At 36.2% G+C, this 16,430-nt stretch overlaps 1 protein-coding gene across 1 annotated transcript in view; it reads right to left on the bottom strand.

Annotated features, from left to right (window-relative positions):
• Positions 1-16,430, bottom strand: part of ANXA10 (annexin A10) — a 51,527-nt gene that overhangs the window by 14,686 nt on the left and 20,411 nt on the right. The window contains exons 5-7 of the mRNA XM_007524538.1: positions 5,211-5,324; positions 4,017-4,107; positions 2,950-3,029 (exon numbers count right to left, since the gene is read on the bottom strand). Coding sequence (XP_007524600.1) covers positions 2,950-3,029; positions 4,017-4,107; positions 5,211-5,324 — 285 coding nt within the window. The remainder of the gene's footprint in view (positions 1-2,949; positions 3,030-4,016; positions 4,108-5,210; positions 5,325-16,430) is intronic.

Here is a 16,430-nt window from a genome sequence, read left to right as displayed (position 1 = left end):
AAAAATATATATATTGACTATGTAAAAGATGGTCTCTCAAAATATGACAATGATTGTTAGTACTTTCATTTCAAGAATACCTTGAGATTCCTATATTCTAATTCAGTATAACAAGAAGCAATTTTGTTAAAAAAAAAAAAGAAGATAAAAACTATAGTCTTTCTTTTGATCCTAAAATTAAATAAATAGGGAAACAGAGGACATAATTATAACAATTGAATAATTTTTGGATATTGTATTGGGAGGGAATTGAGAATATAGTTCACAGCACTTAATTTACTTAATATATATTTTAATATAAATTTCAAAAAGGTTAAATGATAAATCATGTGATTCTATACTGCTCACCAGAAACTCTTCTGCCTAGCATCTTGTTCAGTTCTCCAATCAGATGAAACTTCTCTGTTCAGTAAGAGCAGCTTGAGCCAGCCAAATACTTGCTCATGTTGGACTTTCCCACCCACCCTAAAACTTGCCCCTTCCTCCTCTTCTGTGTGAAATGATGTCATTTTTCCAGATAAGGATTCATCATCAATGAAGCCCTCTTCTTTTACTTTAGTCTGCATTGGACTTTGTTCCTTCAGACTAATTTTTTTCCCTTCATACTGTTTCTTCCCTCAAAAAATATAACTGACTTTCCATGTATAACACACAGAATTTAATTATGAGATTAGAAAGCCGAATTGGACATGGCGCAAGGTTGGTGAAAGGTTTCCTAATGTCCCATGCCCCCCACAGGTGGTGATCAGTGGCTTGACCTAGGAAATTGCACATGGTAATTCTTCTTCTTCTAGCGTTTGCCGGCTAGGGAGTCAGTTTCCCCAATGAATGGGTACTCACGAGATGCACCACGGGAAGGTCGATCCAATGCATCACATGGTAATATATGTGCTTAACTTGGTGCACCACTGCCCGGCCCCACAGAAGCAATTTCTAAACATATGCTTCAGGCCAAAACCAAAATAAAGAATAAGAAAATCAAATTATACTTTATATTTGGTTTTTGTTTGTTATTTTTATAATTATATTTATTTTATTTTTTAAAGTTTTTAATATTTATGTATTTTCCCTTTTGTTGCCCTTGTTATTTTATATTGTTGTAGTTATTATTGTTGTTATTGATATTGACATTGTTAGGACAGAGAGAAATGGAGAGAGGAAGGGAAGACAGAGAGGGGGAGAGAAAGACACCCTGCAGACCTGCTTCACCACCTGTGAAGTGACTCCCCTGCACATGGGGAGCCCAGAGCTCCAACCTTACACCTGTCCTCATGCTTTGCGCCATGTGCACTTAACCCACTGTGTTACTGCCCGACTCCCTTATATTTATTATTATTATAATTATTATTGGGGGATTGAACCTGGCACTTGGGAGCCTCAGGCATGAGAGTCTCTCTTTTTTGTTTTATTCTTTTTTTATTAGCTTTATTTATTGGATACAGACAGCTAGAAATCGAGAGGGAAGGGGGAGATAGAGAGGGAGAGAGACAGAGAGACACCTGCAGCCCTACTTCACTCGGAAACTTTGCCCATGCAGGTGGGGACCAGAAGCTCCATCCCAGGTCCTTGTACATTGTAATATGTGCGCTCAGCCAGGTGCGCCACCTCCCGGCCCCTTGAGTCTCTGCATAACCACTATACAATCTACCCCACCGCCTTTTGTTATTTTTAATGGAACTTATATTAATAGAAATGATTATATAGTTACCAAAACTGATTATTTCTATGTTTTGGAGACCCAGTGTACTATGTTGGAGGAATCTGTCAGAGTTATGGTAGGTGAGGGGTACAAACGTCTATCCTGGAGAGATTAGTAACTACATACATAGTAACTATTTCTTTGTAAATTATTAGTTTCCCAACTAACGGTAGCTAATCATAAAACTGACATGTTCATATCAAAATTGTATTTAAAATAGTATACCACGGCATATGGTATAATCAATATTATTTTTCTATAAGATTAGAGATGAGACCAAGAAACTTTCACACATTAGCCTTTTAAAAGATCATTAAAATGACACAATTAAGACTTTGTAAATATATACATACATAAACTTGACTGTAAATGCAAGAAGACTTACCTTTTAAAATATTATAAAGAAAGAATGAAGTTTTTGTTTATTTATATAGTGCTACTCTTTTGGTACTGTATTTAAGATACTGCATAAGAGAGGAGATAATCACACCTAAATATACAATTGCTATTGTAAAATTAGTGCATATTATATTTCAAGAAATGTGTAACTACATAATATCAATTTAGTACAGAAAAATTAAGTGACAGGTTTCTAATCTTAATTTGAAATAATTATCAACAGGATTTGTATAGGCAATACTGAGAACCAATGTAGTTACTTGGATATCTATCTATAGGTTCATCTGCAATTTATCAAATTCTGATTTTTCCCTTTTTTTAATTGAATAAGACAGAGAGAAGTTGAGAAGAGAGGAAGAGAGAAAGAAACACCTGCAGACCTGGCTCATCACTTGTGAAATGATCCCCCCACACCCTGAAGGTGGGGAGCAGGGGCTTGACCTGGAGCCTTGGTAGTATGTATGCTTAATTTGGTGAGCCACTACCAGGCCCTCAGGGTTTTTGCTGGGGCTTGGACTGGTACTACACTGCTTCTGGAGGCCATTTTTTCCCCCTATTTTATTGGCTAAGACAGAGATAAATTGAGAGAGGAGAGGGGAGACACCTGCAGACCTGCTTCCCTGCTTGTGAACTTTCCCTCCTGTCAAACCCAGTTCCCTGTACAGGCTCTTGTACTTCGTATTGTGTGCCCTTAACTGAGTGCACCACCACCCGACTCCTTTTTTATTAACTCTTTAAACAGATCCAGATAGTTTTAATTATCCATTCTTAATTCATTAGGTGCTTATAAGAATATTTACAAGATAGTATTGATATTTTATAGCAATTATATAAATTTTGGGATTTTATACCTGGACCAGGTTTATGAGAGTATCTCTGAAGTGTCCTGAAGTGTCTGAGTAAACGTCCTCTTGAAGGTTACGATTATATTCTGAATAAGAAAACATCCATGTCACACATATGATTTAATCTAGAAACATATGTCAATGAACTCTGAATATGTTAATGCCATTTCCTAACTTGTGAGTGGAAATCACAGGAAATGCAATCAATCTGCCCATATCTTTGTCTTTCATTACACTCTACTTACTCTTAGCCAAAAAACTATGAAAGAATTATAATACCTAATAGTAACACAGGCACAAAACCACTACCTTTGTCACAAGACTGAAAACAAAACTGAAAGTCATTTTACAGACTATTATTCTCAAAACTGAGATTATGTACTCTATTTTCATAGATATCTGCCTAAGTCAGTGATTTTCCAAAATGCTTTGTTTTATTTTTATTATTTTAAGTGAAGATACGTGTTTCATTCTTCAGGGGAAGACCTTGCTTTTATTCACATCCAATATAACTGACTTTCTGGAACATTTTTCTTGATATGCAATGTCACATAATACATGATGTAATGAAATTTAAGGCAATAAAATTTTATAAACAGAAATCATCAACCTTTCTACTTTCAAAATATGTAAGAGTTGAATTTTGAGATAGAATACAATAGTTGTAATGAAATTTATGTAAAGTAAATATCTTTTCACATTTATAGAGTCTAATGAGTAATTATGATACTTTGTCTTATTTTGTCTATGTACCTGCTCTACACAGGGCTTTAGATAAAATGCTCCCTAAACAACTGTGTTGAGCCCTAACAAAAACCCCGAACTCATAGAAACTTGCAATTATTTTCCTTGAAAATGTGCTTAACCTGATAGTCTACGAAAGTTTTCAGTAGTTCCTATCTTAAATATCAGTTTTACTTGGAGAGTTAATTGGTGTTGAGAGAGTCGTAGTTCAGCTTTGAATACCTTAGAAAATTCTTCAAAATATATAAACTAGAGTGTTTTGTGTGTTATTTGGAAAGTATAAAGTTTATAAATGTGTAAAAACAATGCATATATGTATATTTCCTTACGCAAACAGTAGGCTTCTTGTATTTGGAAAATTTCTCCATTTGTTCTTGAAGATAATATATCTATGAGGCAGTTCTCATCAGTGCCAACCCCCTAGAAATAACAAAGGAGAGAAATAGGAAGACATTTGTATCTAGAATAACAATTCACTTTATAAATAGAATGGGATTCAACATTCTTGGTGCTCTGAAGGATGGTGGAGAGAAAGGAAGTGTGTCTGTAAAGAAGATAGCCCAGTTTCAGTTATAGTTCTGCCATTTTTAGCTGCAAAGATAATATATGAAGCTCCGTTCTGTAACTTAGATTAAAACAGTATAGAGATTTATAAATAATATGGAGAGGGTTGGGGAGATAGCATAGTGTTTATAGAAAAAGACTTCCATGCAAAGGTATGAGTTTCAGTCCCTAGTACTATCATAATTCAGAGATGAGCAATGTTCTGGTAATAAAATAAAACAAGATAAATTTAACTTAATTTAATAAACTGAGAAAGATGTTTAAACAGTGCTCCTGGCTATTTCTGTTTTGCTGCTGGAGTATCAATTTTTGGAAAATTCTGGTGAGAAGAAGTGATTTCTAATTACCCAGGGATGTTTCAGGAGCTTCTTCCTGCCTTTTTAAAATGCCATTTGCACACACATTTGTAATAAGCACTATATATATATATATATATATATATATTCTCTCTATATATATATATTCTCTTGAAGTCACATACATGAAGTCATCTTTAATAGAGATTTTATAGATAGAAAGTTTTATAGGAAACATCAAGCAACCATTAGCATTATATGACATACTGATATATTATATATAAAAAGTTCATCTAAGGGGCCAGATGGTGGTGCACTTGGTTAAGTGCACACATTACAGTGCACACGGACACAGGTTCAAGCCCCTGGTCCCTATCTGCAGGGGGAAAGCTTTCCATGTGGAGAAGTAAGACTGCAGGTGTCTCTCTGTCTCTTTCCCTTTCTATCTCCTCCCATGCTCTCAATTTCTTTCTGTCCCTATTCAATAATAAATAAATAAAAGAATTTCATCTAACAAGGGCCAAGCTGTGGCACATATAGTAAAGTACTTACATTAGTAGTGCAAATACTAGGGTTCAAACTCCAGGTTCTCTAATGAGGGGGTGAGGGGGAGTCTCATGAGTGCATATATATTGTTTGGCATTTTTTGCATCATAACATTACCTTCATGGCATGCCAGAGTTCATGAGCATCATACTGTGGTGGTGGGTACATGAGGCCAACCATGACATCTTTAAAGTGATCTGAAAGTTTTTCCTTCAGGTCACTAATAAGGTCCTAACAAGAGAAAAAGCAAATGCTTAGATCAGTAACACAATTTGAAAAGGAAATGGGATAATTATAGAACTTCATCTAATAAAATTTACTTCTTCATGTTATCTTACATAACAAATATGGTTTTGTTTATAGATAATTACATAAGTTATAGGAGTTGATAAACTTGAAGATTAGGAATAGACTCATGTAATAATATCACATATGAGATGTCATAATATGTATACTCTTGTCACATAGCCATAGGATGATTATTTTTCTCTAATTTAACCTCAGACTTCCTTTTAATCTTATTATGAAAAGAAATAAAAATTGAGGCCTAAAACTATTTTAGTTGGTATATTTTAGTGTTTTGTATGGAATTAATGTATACATTGATTTAAAAATGTACATCTTATTTATCATCAAAATAGTCTTTTTTTTTTTACTAAGAATTCCTTGGTTGTATTATTACCAAAACAAAAACACATAACAATAATACAAAAAAAATGTGGGAAATAAATTACACAACTAGGATTTTAAATAGTCACATCACCTATTTATTTAAAATACTGAAAGGTAAACAAAGAGAAAAACAAAATTTTGGATTTTCTTCCTGTAATACAGGTATAAAATCATGAAAATGATTCTTTTAATTTAGACTTATTCCACTAGTATAGAGAAGGTATTTAAAACATATGCTAAATGAGTTTTTGCAGCATTTACAAAGATGCCTAAAAGGTGTTCGTATATTATGCCATTTCTTGCTACAGTATATAGATTATATTCAGTTCTACTTAAAATTTGAAATGTTTTAGTCCTAGTAAGCCAAGAAGGTATAATAAACTTTATTAAAATAGTCATAATATTTTCTTATGTATTACCCTATAACTCCTTTACTATACTGTGGTTTTCTTCTTTTAGGAAATAAAAGTATCCATTCACAGATGGTAATTGGTAACACAGAGAATTTTTGAATTTCTTCTAAGGTTAATGTAATTCACTTGAAATTAATGAATTTTCATGGTGAAGAATATATATGTAGTATAAAGGCATCTATTTCATATTATTTATATTTTTTAAATTTTCTCATTATTCACCATTGACTATTCCTAACTTCTTTACCAAATAATAATCATGGCATTGTTATAAATCAGACATTCTTCTAGGTACAGGTGCTATAATCAACGACTACAACACAGATAGCATGCAGACTTGTGAAGTTTAGCTTTAAATGCATGACTTACAGTAAATATTGTGGAAAAGAATTACATTGCAATAGTTGTTTATTTAATAATGTTTCCTAAATATGGTGATGGACACATTTGTATCACAATCTCTTTTTTTTTCCCCAAAGAGATTCACATCTATAAATAGATATATTACTAAAAATATCAGAAATAATATGTTTTCTAAGGCTTCCAATACTTTTTCCCACAGTATTAGATCCAAAAGCAATAGTACAAGAGTTTTACAAAACTTCAGATAAGAGACCAGAATGGATTTATAGTGGCATGGAAGTAGTGAGGTATATTTAGAAAAGTAAGGATAAGTCCTATATAATAATAAATGGAGTATTGTGATGATTAGTTTTTGTTCCTTTATTTTCAGATAGTGAGGAAGAGAGAGAGAGAGAGAGAGAGAGAGAGAGGGAGAGAGAGAGAGAGAGAATCATAGTATCTAAAGTTCCATCAGTGTGTTGGGGACCAGACTCGAACCTGGGTCTTATACATAGCAAAGCAGTGAACTACCAAGATGAGTTATTTTGTCAGCCTGTGACTGTTTATTTTATATATTAATTTGTTCACTTCATAGCACCAAGACATTTGATCGAACATAAACCATTTCTGCAAAGGTCATTTTAAAATGAGATTAACATTTATTTTTACCAAAACACTGCACACTTTGGATTGTGGTGCAGGGGACTGAATTTGGACTTTTTGTAGCCCAGGACATTAAAGGTTTTCGGCATAACCATTATACTACCCCCCACATGCTTCCTCCCCATGAGGTCAACATTTAAATCAGTAAAGCAAATTTTCCACATTCTGTGAGTGGTTACCATCCAATTAGTTGAAGACCTAAATAAACAGTACTGACCAAAGAAAGAATGCTGCCAGCAGAGAGTTCGGAATTAAATTGCAACATTGCCATGAGTCTCCAGCCTGATGACCTGCTTAATGGATTTGGAGCTTCCCAGTCCTGATGGATGTCTGGGAGGCAGATGGACAGGAAGATGTTGAGCTGAGGGAATAGCTGTCTAGACCTGGAGAAAGGCTGATCTCGGGATATCTCGCAGGATTTCCGGATAGGAAGGCGGGAGATGTTCTGTGCAAAGTCACTTGCGGTTGTTATCTTTGTGCATGTTGTCACACGGGAAGCCTGAGAAGCGACACCTATCACGCAAATATCTATAAAGCATCTGCTGATTCTGTTTCTCTGAAGGGTCCTAAAGCATCTGTCTTAGAGAAGGTGAGTCAGTCGGAAGTGGGAGGAGGGTTCCCTGGGGCTCCATGTTGCCACCTGTCCCCGCAAGTCCCTGTGTGGTCTGGTCTGTATGGGTCCCTCAAGAGCCTAAGAAGCTTTTGGTGACAAGGGAGCTCTGAGCCGCGGCATCCTCTAGTCGTGGGGTAATTTTTGCCTTTTTGAAATTAGTTTCCGCAGGGTCAACCTGGTTAAGCGCATATGCCACAGTTCAAGACCCTGGTCCCCACCTGCAGATGGAAAGCTTCATGAGGGGTGAAGTGAAGCAGTGCTTCAGTGACGCTCTCTTTCCCTATCTCCCTCCTCGCTTCTCAATTTCTCTCTGTCTATATAATAAGTAAATAAATAAATAAATCTTAAAAAGTGAAATGAGGGGCCAAGTTAAGCACACACATTACAACGCACAAGTTCCCAGGTTCAAGTCCTTGGTCCCCACCTGCAAGGGAAAAGCTTCATAAGTGGTGAAGCAGGGCTGCAGGTGCCTCTCTGTCTCTTTTCCTTTCTGCCTCTCCCTCCCCATTTCTCTCTGTCTCTATCCAATAGTAAATAAATAATTTATAATTAAAATAATAAAATGAGTTGTCTCAATGCATTGTGATGAGATATTTAATTAATAACATCTAAACTTATCCATTGCTTTTATTCTGCTAAAATATATATTTTATATGTATGCAAAAGGTGGGAGAGAGGGACAAGAAAATCCATTCAGTAATATGTGATGACAGGGTTCAAACCTGCATCTCACACTCACTGACATATACTCAGGCCTGCTGGGCCACCTCCTGGCCACTCTTTTAATTCTTTTCCCATTAAAGTTTTAATATTGAGTGTTTTTTTTTTTTACATATGAGAAGTCTTGTACTTTTAGGATTAGTTCCTTAGAGAATTCTTAGTTATTATTATCTTTTGTTTTACTTGAATATAATAATCAACAAAAATAATGAAAATATAAAATATCAATGATAGAAATATAAGAATAACTGTAGTATTTTATTACAACCACCCGTAAATTAAGCACTATAATTATCTGACTATATAGAAGAGAAAATACAGCACAGAGAGACTAAATAGTTCTATTTAAACTCTCTAAGTAAGTGTTGAAACTTGTATTTAAAATTAAGCATTCTGATTTTCTGACCCCTCTTTATAAAAAAAATGTAGACTACAAGAACTAACTAATTATACATCAGCAAAATGAGGAATATACTATATAGGTAGTTAATGTGCATTAATGGATATTTAAGTCTAGTGGTAGTATATTGAATAGTTGCAAATTAATCAGCTTTTAGCATGAGAACATAATGATATTTTGTAGTTAGCGTGAAGGTAGAAATATTAGAGCATCTTGCATGAATCTTCCTCTAGCCCTAAGTAAAGTTAACTATTTCATTGCCACCGCTGTTCTGTGATATTTTTAATACTATATTTAATGACCATTTTAAAAACACTGATTTCCCCACAAGTTTTGTCAACAAATGTATTTTCTCACAAATGTTCCTAAATTCAGTCTGGGGATATAGCTCAGTCTTTTAAAATATCAGCTTACATTGTTGAGGACCCAGAGATTATAAATTCAGTTCCTGTCAACACTTTATATCACAGTTGAACACTGTTCTGGTTCATTAATTCTTTCACCACCCCCCTTCTCAGTGTTTTTCTCCTATAAAAAGTCAATCAATCAATATTTATAAAATGTTCCTAAATTCATAATCTAGTTTTTGCCAAGTGCTGAATAAAATATATAGAATGTTTTATTTATATCAAATCTACCCATAAACTAGTTACAATGTACATGAATGAATAAATATTATTATACATAAAAGATAAGGGCAGTTTTAAAGCTGAAAGTTGCATATTATTTATAGCATCTATAGAAACATACTTAGTTACTTCTCTTAGACAGTTGTCTACAGTAATCTAATGTAAACTGAGTAGTAATGCCACTAGATGGTGCTACATATTTTTGTTTTGTGACTCAGGTTGGGTGTATGTGTGTGTCTATGTCTGTCTATAGTAGCCTGCTTTTGTAAAAAGATTTCAATGAAATTGTGTAATTTTGCTTATCACCTAATGTCACTAGCGTGTATATATTCTGGAGGTAGATAGAGTATTCAGGGTTGAATCATGGCTGAACTAATGGACTAGTAGACTACTGAACAACTTCCTGTCTGTTTTCTTATCTGCAAAGTGAAAATGATAACAGCTATCTCAGTGTGTTAGTGACAACATGAATATATTTAATTCAAGTGAAAATATTTTTATTTTATTTTATTGGAGGTTAATAAATTATAATACATTTGTTTATACAGGTGTATGGCTTCCCAGTTCTGGAAAACAGCTCTCTAGCCCATACTTTTGTCCTCCTCATCAAGGGCCCTAGGCCCCCTCTACTTCCACTCTTCCACATATTAAGCTGCAGATATAAATTCGCAATATTAAATTATATTTCCCCTTCTTTATCTATATTTATGTTTCTCACAACTTTTACTTTTAAAAATTGCCAGTATATTATATTATCTTTAACTGACAACTCCATCCAAAAACTGACTTCTTAACCTCTTTGACTGTCTAGGTCACCCTCATAGCTCTCCTATACAAATGTATTAACTTCTAAGACTCCCTTTTGACTTTGCATGCTGCAGTCTACTTTCAGATACCTGACAGTGATCCTATTAACATACAAAAGAGATTAGTCATTCTTTTGCTTAAAATGTCCTCTCTTACATTAATTTCCAAGGTAAACTGCAACACTTTTGTACAGTTGAACTTAGAAGAAATCAAACAAGCTAGGTGTTTTATCTTATATAAGTGCTTATGTTTTGGGTTTTTTTTTCCCTTCTATTATGTGTGTTATTGTTGCTTTTTTGCTTTTTGAAACCTCACACATGCCTGATTTCACTAACCCAAGGCACTTTTTCATTCAGATAGAGAAACGGAGACACAGACAGAATGGGAGACACCACAGCACTGGAGCCCCTCAATTCACATATCACCTCCTATATAGTAACAGGACTTGAACCTGAACCACAAGAAATGAAAATCTTAGGTGCAGGGGAGTCAGGCTGTAGTGCAGTGTGTTAAGCACAGGTGGCGCAAAGCACAAGGACCAGCATAAGGATCCTGGTTGGAGCCCCCAGCTCCCCACCTGCAGGGGAGTCCCTTCACAAGCAGTGAAGCAGGTCTGCAGGTATCTTTCTCTCCCCCTCTATGTCTTCCCCCTCCTCTCTCCATTTCTCTCTGTCCTATCCAGTAATAACTACAACAATAAATACAACAAGGGCAACAAAAGGGAATAAATAAATAAATATTTTAAAAAATCGTAGGTGCCCTAGCTGGTGAACAATCTGTCAAGCACATACAAGATGTTCTTGATCATTTTTTTCTCTCATCATCCAATGCCTTTCATGTTGCCCATTTCTTTTTCCATCTACAGAAAAAAACAGACCTGCTACCATCTCTGCTTTTTGTCCAGCATTCTTTCTTGAATGTTCTTTCCCTGGATATTTACATGGCTCAATCATCTCTCCTCTCTCTGCCTTCTTAAGCCACTGTCAAATTATTCAAAATTACCTCAGCCCTCCACTCCCCTCCACACAAACACACACACAATGTTTTTCATTTTTTTTCCATAGTAGCTTATTAACTTCCAATGTGACATATTTTGACAATTTTTAAAAATTTGTTTCACCTAAGGCTAATGTAAGTTATGTCAAGGCAGAGCTTATGGTTTTATTTATGACTTCTCAGCAATCCATAGAACTGTACCTGCTACATATTAAGCATATAGCAAATTGGTGTAAAATAAGTGAATAAGTAGATACAGAATAAGGACTGCTTGTACCTCAACACTTAATTTGTTTGGAGTCATTATTAGCTACTCACAAATGAACTTTCCCATTTTCACATAGTTATATTTCTTGAAAGGAGTAAGAAAAACAGAAGCTAAAATTAGATTACAATGCAAAAATCTGCTGAGTGCTACTAATAGCAATAGAATATCATAAAAAACACCAGGAAATCACTTTCAGTTAGGAAGATAAATACTGAATAATGTGAATAAATAACTAAACATTACAAATTCAAAGAGGAGCCTTAAAATAGGTTCTCTAGTTAGAATCTTGAATTCTCACTTGGACTTGTGTAAGTAACTTTGCTGATGCAACCTTTGGAGTGTGACTTTGCCCAGCCTGGATGCCTGACCCCCTCCACCCACCCAAGACTTGCCCTAAAGGGACTCTGTGGGAATCACAGCTTGGCCTTGCATTAAGCTAATGAGTACTTTTGAAATCGAGCTGTTCTTTGCAGCTACTAAAACTGCAGATCGTCCATATGTGACTTTATTGACCTCCCCACTTAAATTTAAACTGCAATTTTTCCTCTTACCTCGATCAGATAATGTGTAATCAGGCTCAAGAAATTGAAGAATGACTTTTTTGCTATTCTGAGTATGCTCAGGGAATGGTTTTGTATGATTTTTAAACTTGCAGGCCTTTTATCTACTATAAAAAATACTATCTGTTTAAGCACTCAACAATGTAGGCTTGTATAATGTAACACTTAGAATTTGTCTTAACTTGGGTGTCAGGCAGTAGTACATGTTGAGTGCACATGGCGCCAAGAGCAAGGACCGGGGTAGGCATAAGGATCCCAGTTCAAGCCTCTGGTTCCCCACAGGCAGGGAGGTCACTTCACAGGCAGTGAAGCAGGTGTCTGTCTTTCTCTTCCCTTCTCTGTCTTCCCTCCTCTCTCTATTTCTCTCTGTCTTATTCAACAACAACAGCAGACAACAACAATAATAACGACAACAACAAGGGTAACAACAAGGACAACAAAATAGGAAAAATGGCCTCCAGAAGCAGTGGATTCGTAGTGCAGGCACTGAGCCTCAACAATAACCCTGGAGGCAAAAAAAAAAAAAAGAATTTGTCTTAATTCTACCTACCTCAGTAGTTACTGCATAAAAACTTGTACAGTTTTATAGTATAAAACCAGTTGTGCCAGCTGCTTTGTCACTTTGCAGTGATAACTAAATATTCTCTGGAATGCTTCACATTAAAGACATTGTCACAACTTTTTAATGATTCAGTTTCCAATGGAAACATACTGTTAGTTTTTGTGTAATAGTAACAATACTACTTTAGGCCAGGAGATAGCTGACCCTATAAGGTGCACACCATGCTGTATACAATACCCTAGGTTTGAGCCCCAGCATCACATAGGGAGCACCATGGCTTCCTTGGGAAGCTCAACTAGGCTGCTCTAACAGTTCAACTTAGAGCTTTGGTGGTGGGTGTGGTGTGGAACTACACATTATCATCTGACAATTTTGTAACATAGTATTAATAACAAATAAATAAAATAAATAAACTAAGCAAATAAAACCAAGGATGTGGCTCAGCATGTAGGGTACCTGCCATTTGTGCAGGAGGCTCTGATCTTCACCCCTGGCATCACATAAGAGCATCCACGACCGGTAAGAGTGGGTGAGGCTCCATGGGTGATAGAATAATTATTTGTGTTTTGATCAGTGAAACAGTGCCATGAGTGCCTCTTTCCCCTTCCCCTTTCTTCTCACTTTCTTTCTGCTGCTATCCAAAATAAATTAAAATATAAAAGGCAAAAATATTAACTAAGAAAAAGAAATTCTTGGACTCTTGCAGTCCTAGATCATAATGATAATGAGAGGTTGGCTGAATACAGTGTGCTCCATAATGACTTGGTATACGTTTTATAAAAATCCCTTTGTCTCTGCCACTCCTGATTTTCACAAAAGAAAATTATGGTGTAAGCTGGAAATAATAGCTAAGATCATAACTACTGGAATAATGACAGACTTCTAGTAGTGGGTCTGAAACAAAACCTTGGCACCTACGGAGTTATATCTAACTGAACAACTTTGACCCTGGAAGATCCTAAGGGCAGACTTATACTAACTGACCAAGATTATAGTAGATGGTGGACTTGCCCTGAGCTTGTAGGCTAAGAAGTCTGTGCCATTGCTAATAGATCCTGCTGTAACTAACTAGTTGAAAACTTCAAACCAAGTAGAAAGGTCATCACAAAAATTTAAGAGAGAATTCCAATCAACTTTTAGAAAGAGACCCTGATTATTTATGGGATTTGTTCAACTCATTAGGTCGAGGCTCTAGTGGGGGCACAGTTGGGATCAATACTGCCAATTGGCTGTCCCTTGGAGTCCTTTGATAATTAAATACTGCATGAGACAAATTGATGGATTTGGACTCAGTCTTTGTTGATAGAGTAATAAGAGTGGCTCAGGGATCAGTGTGCTTGTAGAAAAATTGTCAGTAGTGACAATGGCATAGAAATGAGAGGTCAGATTGTTGAGAGTCAGTCCTCTGTAGGCTCATATTTCTGAGTATTTTGTAAAGAAAGACAGCACATTTTCTGTCAACCTTTCCAAGAATGTATAATGAATAACTTTAGAAGACACAGTATTTCCCTTATGAGCAGAGGGAACATACACATTGTGCTTATTATAAATGATCAAAGATTTTTTCACCTTATTCTATTCTCCATGCAACCGACTACAGGTGCTTTTTGGCAATCTCTGCTGAATCTCAGGGGACAGGTACAAAAATTCTGACAAAGTAGCTACCGCTATTATTATGAGTGGTAAACTAACTTTTATCATTGACCCAGGTGTCTCTTGTGTCATATCAGTATCTCTATTACCTTGGGCGTATAACTGAATATCTTGTAAATAGGTTAAAGTCTCAAACTCTTTACAATTCTTGACACAGGATTATACAATATAGCATGAAATTAATTTGTATATTTAGAGCTAATATTTTCAGTCTACATACAAAACAAATGACTACTGTTCACATTATATAAGTACACATCCAGAAATTCATGGCAAAACTACTGGAAAGAAAAATACACAAAGAATATAATGATTTAATTTAGATAAAGAAATAATGCTAAAGTAACCAGAAAAGATGCTCACAGTTACATTTTGTTAAAGAAAAATTCAAGGTAAAATAGTGATGAAATTCCATTTACACATATAAGATTGGTCAAAATGCAAAAATTTTTATGTAACTTTAGAAGAAATGAGTCAACAGACCCTCTTGAGTAACTGATAGTATAGACAGCTGCCCTTATATCTGATGTTTATTCAGTAGATAACAGTGTTATTGACAAAACTTGAAAGACACCATTTAGAGTGAGATAACCTTGACTCAAGTTCTATCTTTGTGCATTTTAGACAAGTTAACCTCTGCAGTAAATTCATATTATGACATATGATAATCTAGAGTTGATTGTTGTGTGTGTGTGTGTGTGTGTGTGTGTGTGTGTGTGTGTGTGTGTGTGTGTGAAAACAGAGAATATAAATTGCTGCATTACTGAATATGAACTCCTTCCGGAATAACTGTCTGAAAGCTGAACTTCTCAGTTATAGAAATTCACCTCCCACAACCTTAGAGACATTTATTATTCCATTAGTTTTATTTCCAGTAGACAAGCACTTGTTTTGGTGTGTTAGATCTCAAATGACCTTGTTAGTCATATTGATAAACATGCCAATTTTCAAAAGTCTTCCAAAGGGCTTTCGATTTCAGTCTATGGATTAATTTCTGCTGTGGTTAAGGCAATGTTGCTAATGAAATTCAGCATAGTGGCGGTTCCCGGAAGATGGCGGACTGAGAACCTGCTAGTGGCTTGAGCTCTGATCACATCTTCTGGAAACGGTAGGATTTTCTGCCTTTAGTAGGCCAGTCAATAAGGGGTCCTAGCGGTGACACCAAGGAGGTGACTATAACTTAATTTGGGTTAAGAATTAGAGTAAAGGTGGTGCAGAATAGCGGACGGGCTGCTCCAGACTTCCCAGGCTGCGGTGGGCAAGGTGGGTGCGCCGGGCATTGTCCTCCGCCTGGGAAGGGAGCTCCTCCGCCAGTTGCAGAGCGCTGCTGGGCAGCCGGCAGAGGACCGGGAGGGAGCACTGTAGCTCCGGGCTTTCTCTTGGGAGTCTCCGGGGACCACCGCGACCCTGAGGGCGGATCCGAGGACTTCTTGAGTACAGCTCTCATTGGATCAAAAGGACTTGGAACTAGTTTTCATTTTTGAGAAATCCTTTCAAAAAGTCTGGAGGGGGGGTTCCCAGAAGATGGCAGAGTGAGAAGCTGCTAGTGGCTGAGCTCCGACCACATCTCCTGGAAACGGTAGGATTTTCTGCCTTTAGCAGGCCAGCCAATAAGGGGTCCTAGCGGTGACACCAAGGAGGTGACTATAACTTAATTTGGGTTAAGAATTAGAGTAGGGAAAAAAGGGGGAAAGACTTTTTTCTTCCTTTTAATTTTCAAGCATACCTCCTACCTGCCCCACCCCATAAGCAGTTCCTGGGGACCAGCTCCTAGCAGGATCCCCCACACCACCAAACAGGGTGCTTTTTTGAATTCACTGATACACATTTGGAAATTTTCTTTCACTGCTCTTTAATTACAGCTCTTTTTCTTATCTTCTCCCTTCTCTCTCTCTTGTCTCTCTCTCTCTTTTTTTTTAATCTTGTCATACACTTCTTCCTTCTTCTTTGCCTTTCTGAATTTGTGAATTATTTTGGGGAAGAAATCTGACTCAGTGGACTCTCTATGTGTGTATCTCTGCTCTAGTTCCCTTTACCCT

Source organism: Erinaceus europaeus, chromosome 2, assembly GCF_950295315.1.
Source record: "Erinaceus europaeus chromosome 2, mEriEur2.1, whole genome shotgun sequence".
Taxonomy (NCBI): Eukaryota; Metazoa; Chordata; class Mammalia; order Eulipotyphla; family Erinaceidae; genus Erinaceus; species Erinaceus europaeus.
Note: the sequence above shows the minus strand (reverse complement) of the source record. Positions and strands in the feature narration are given on the sequence as shown.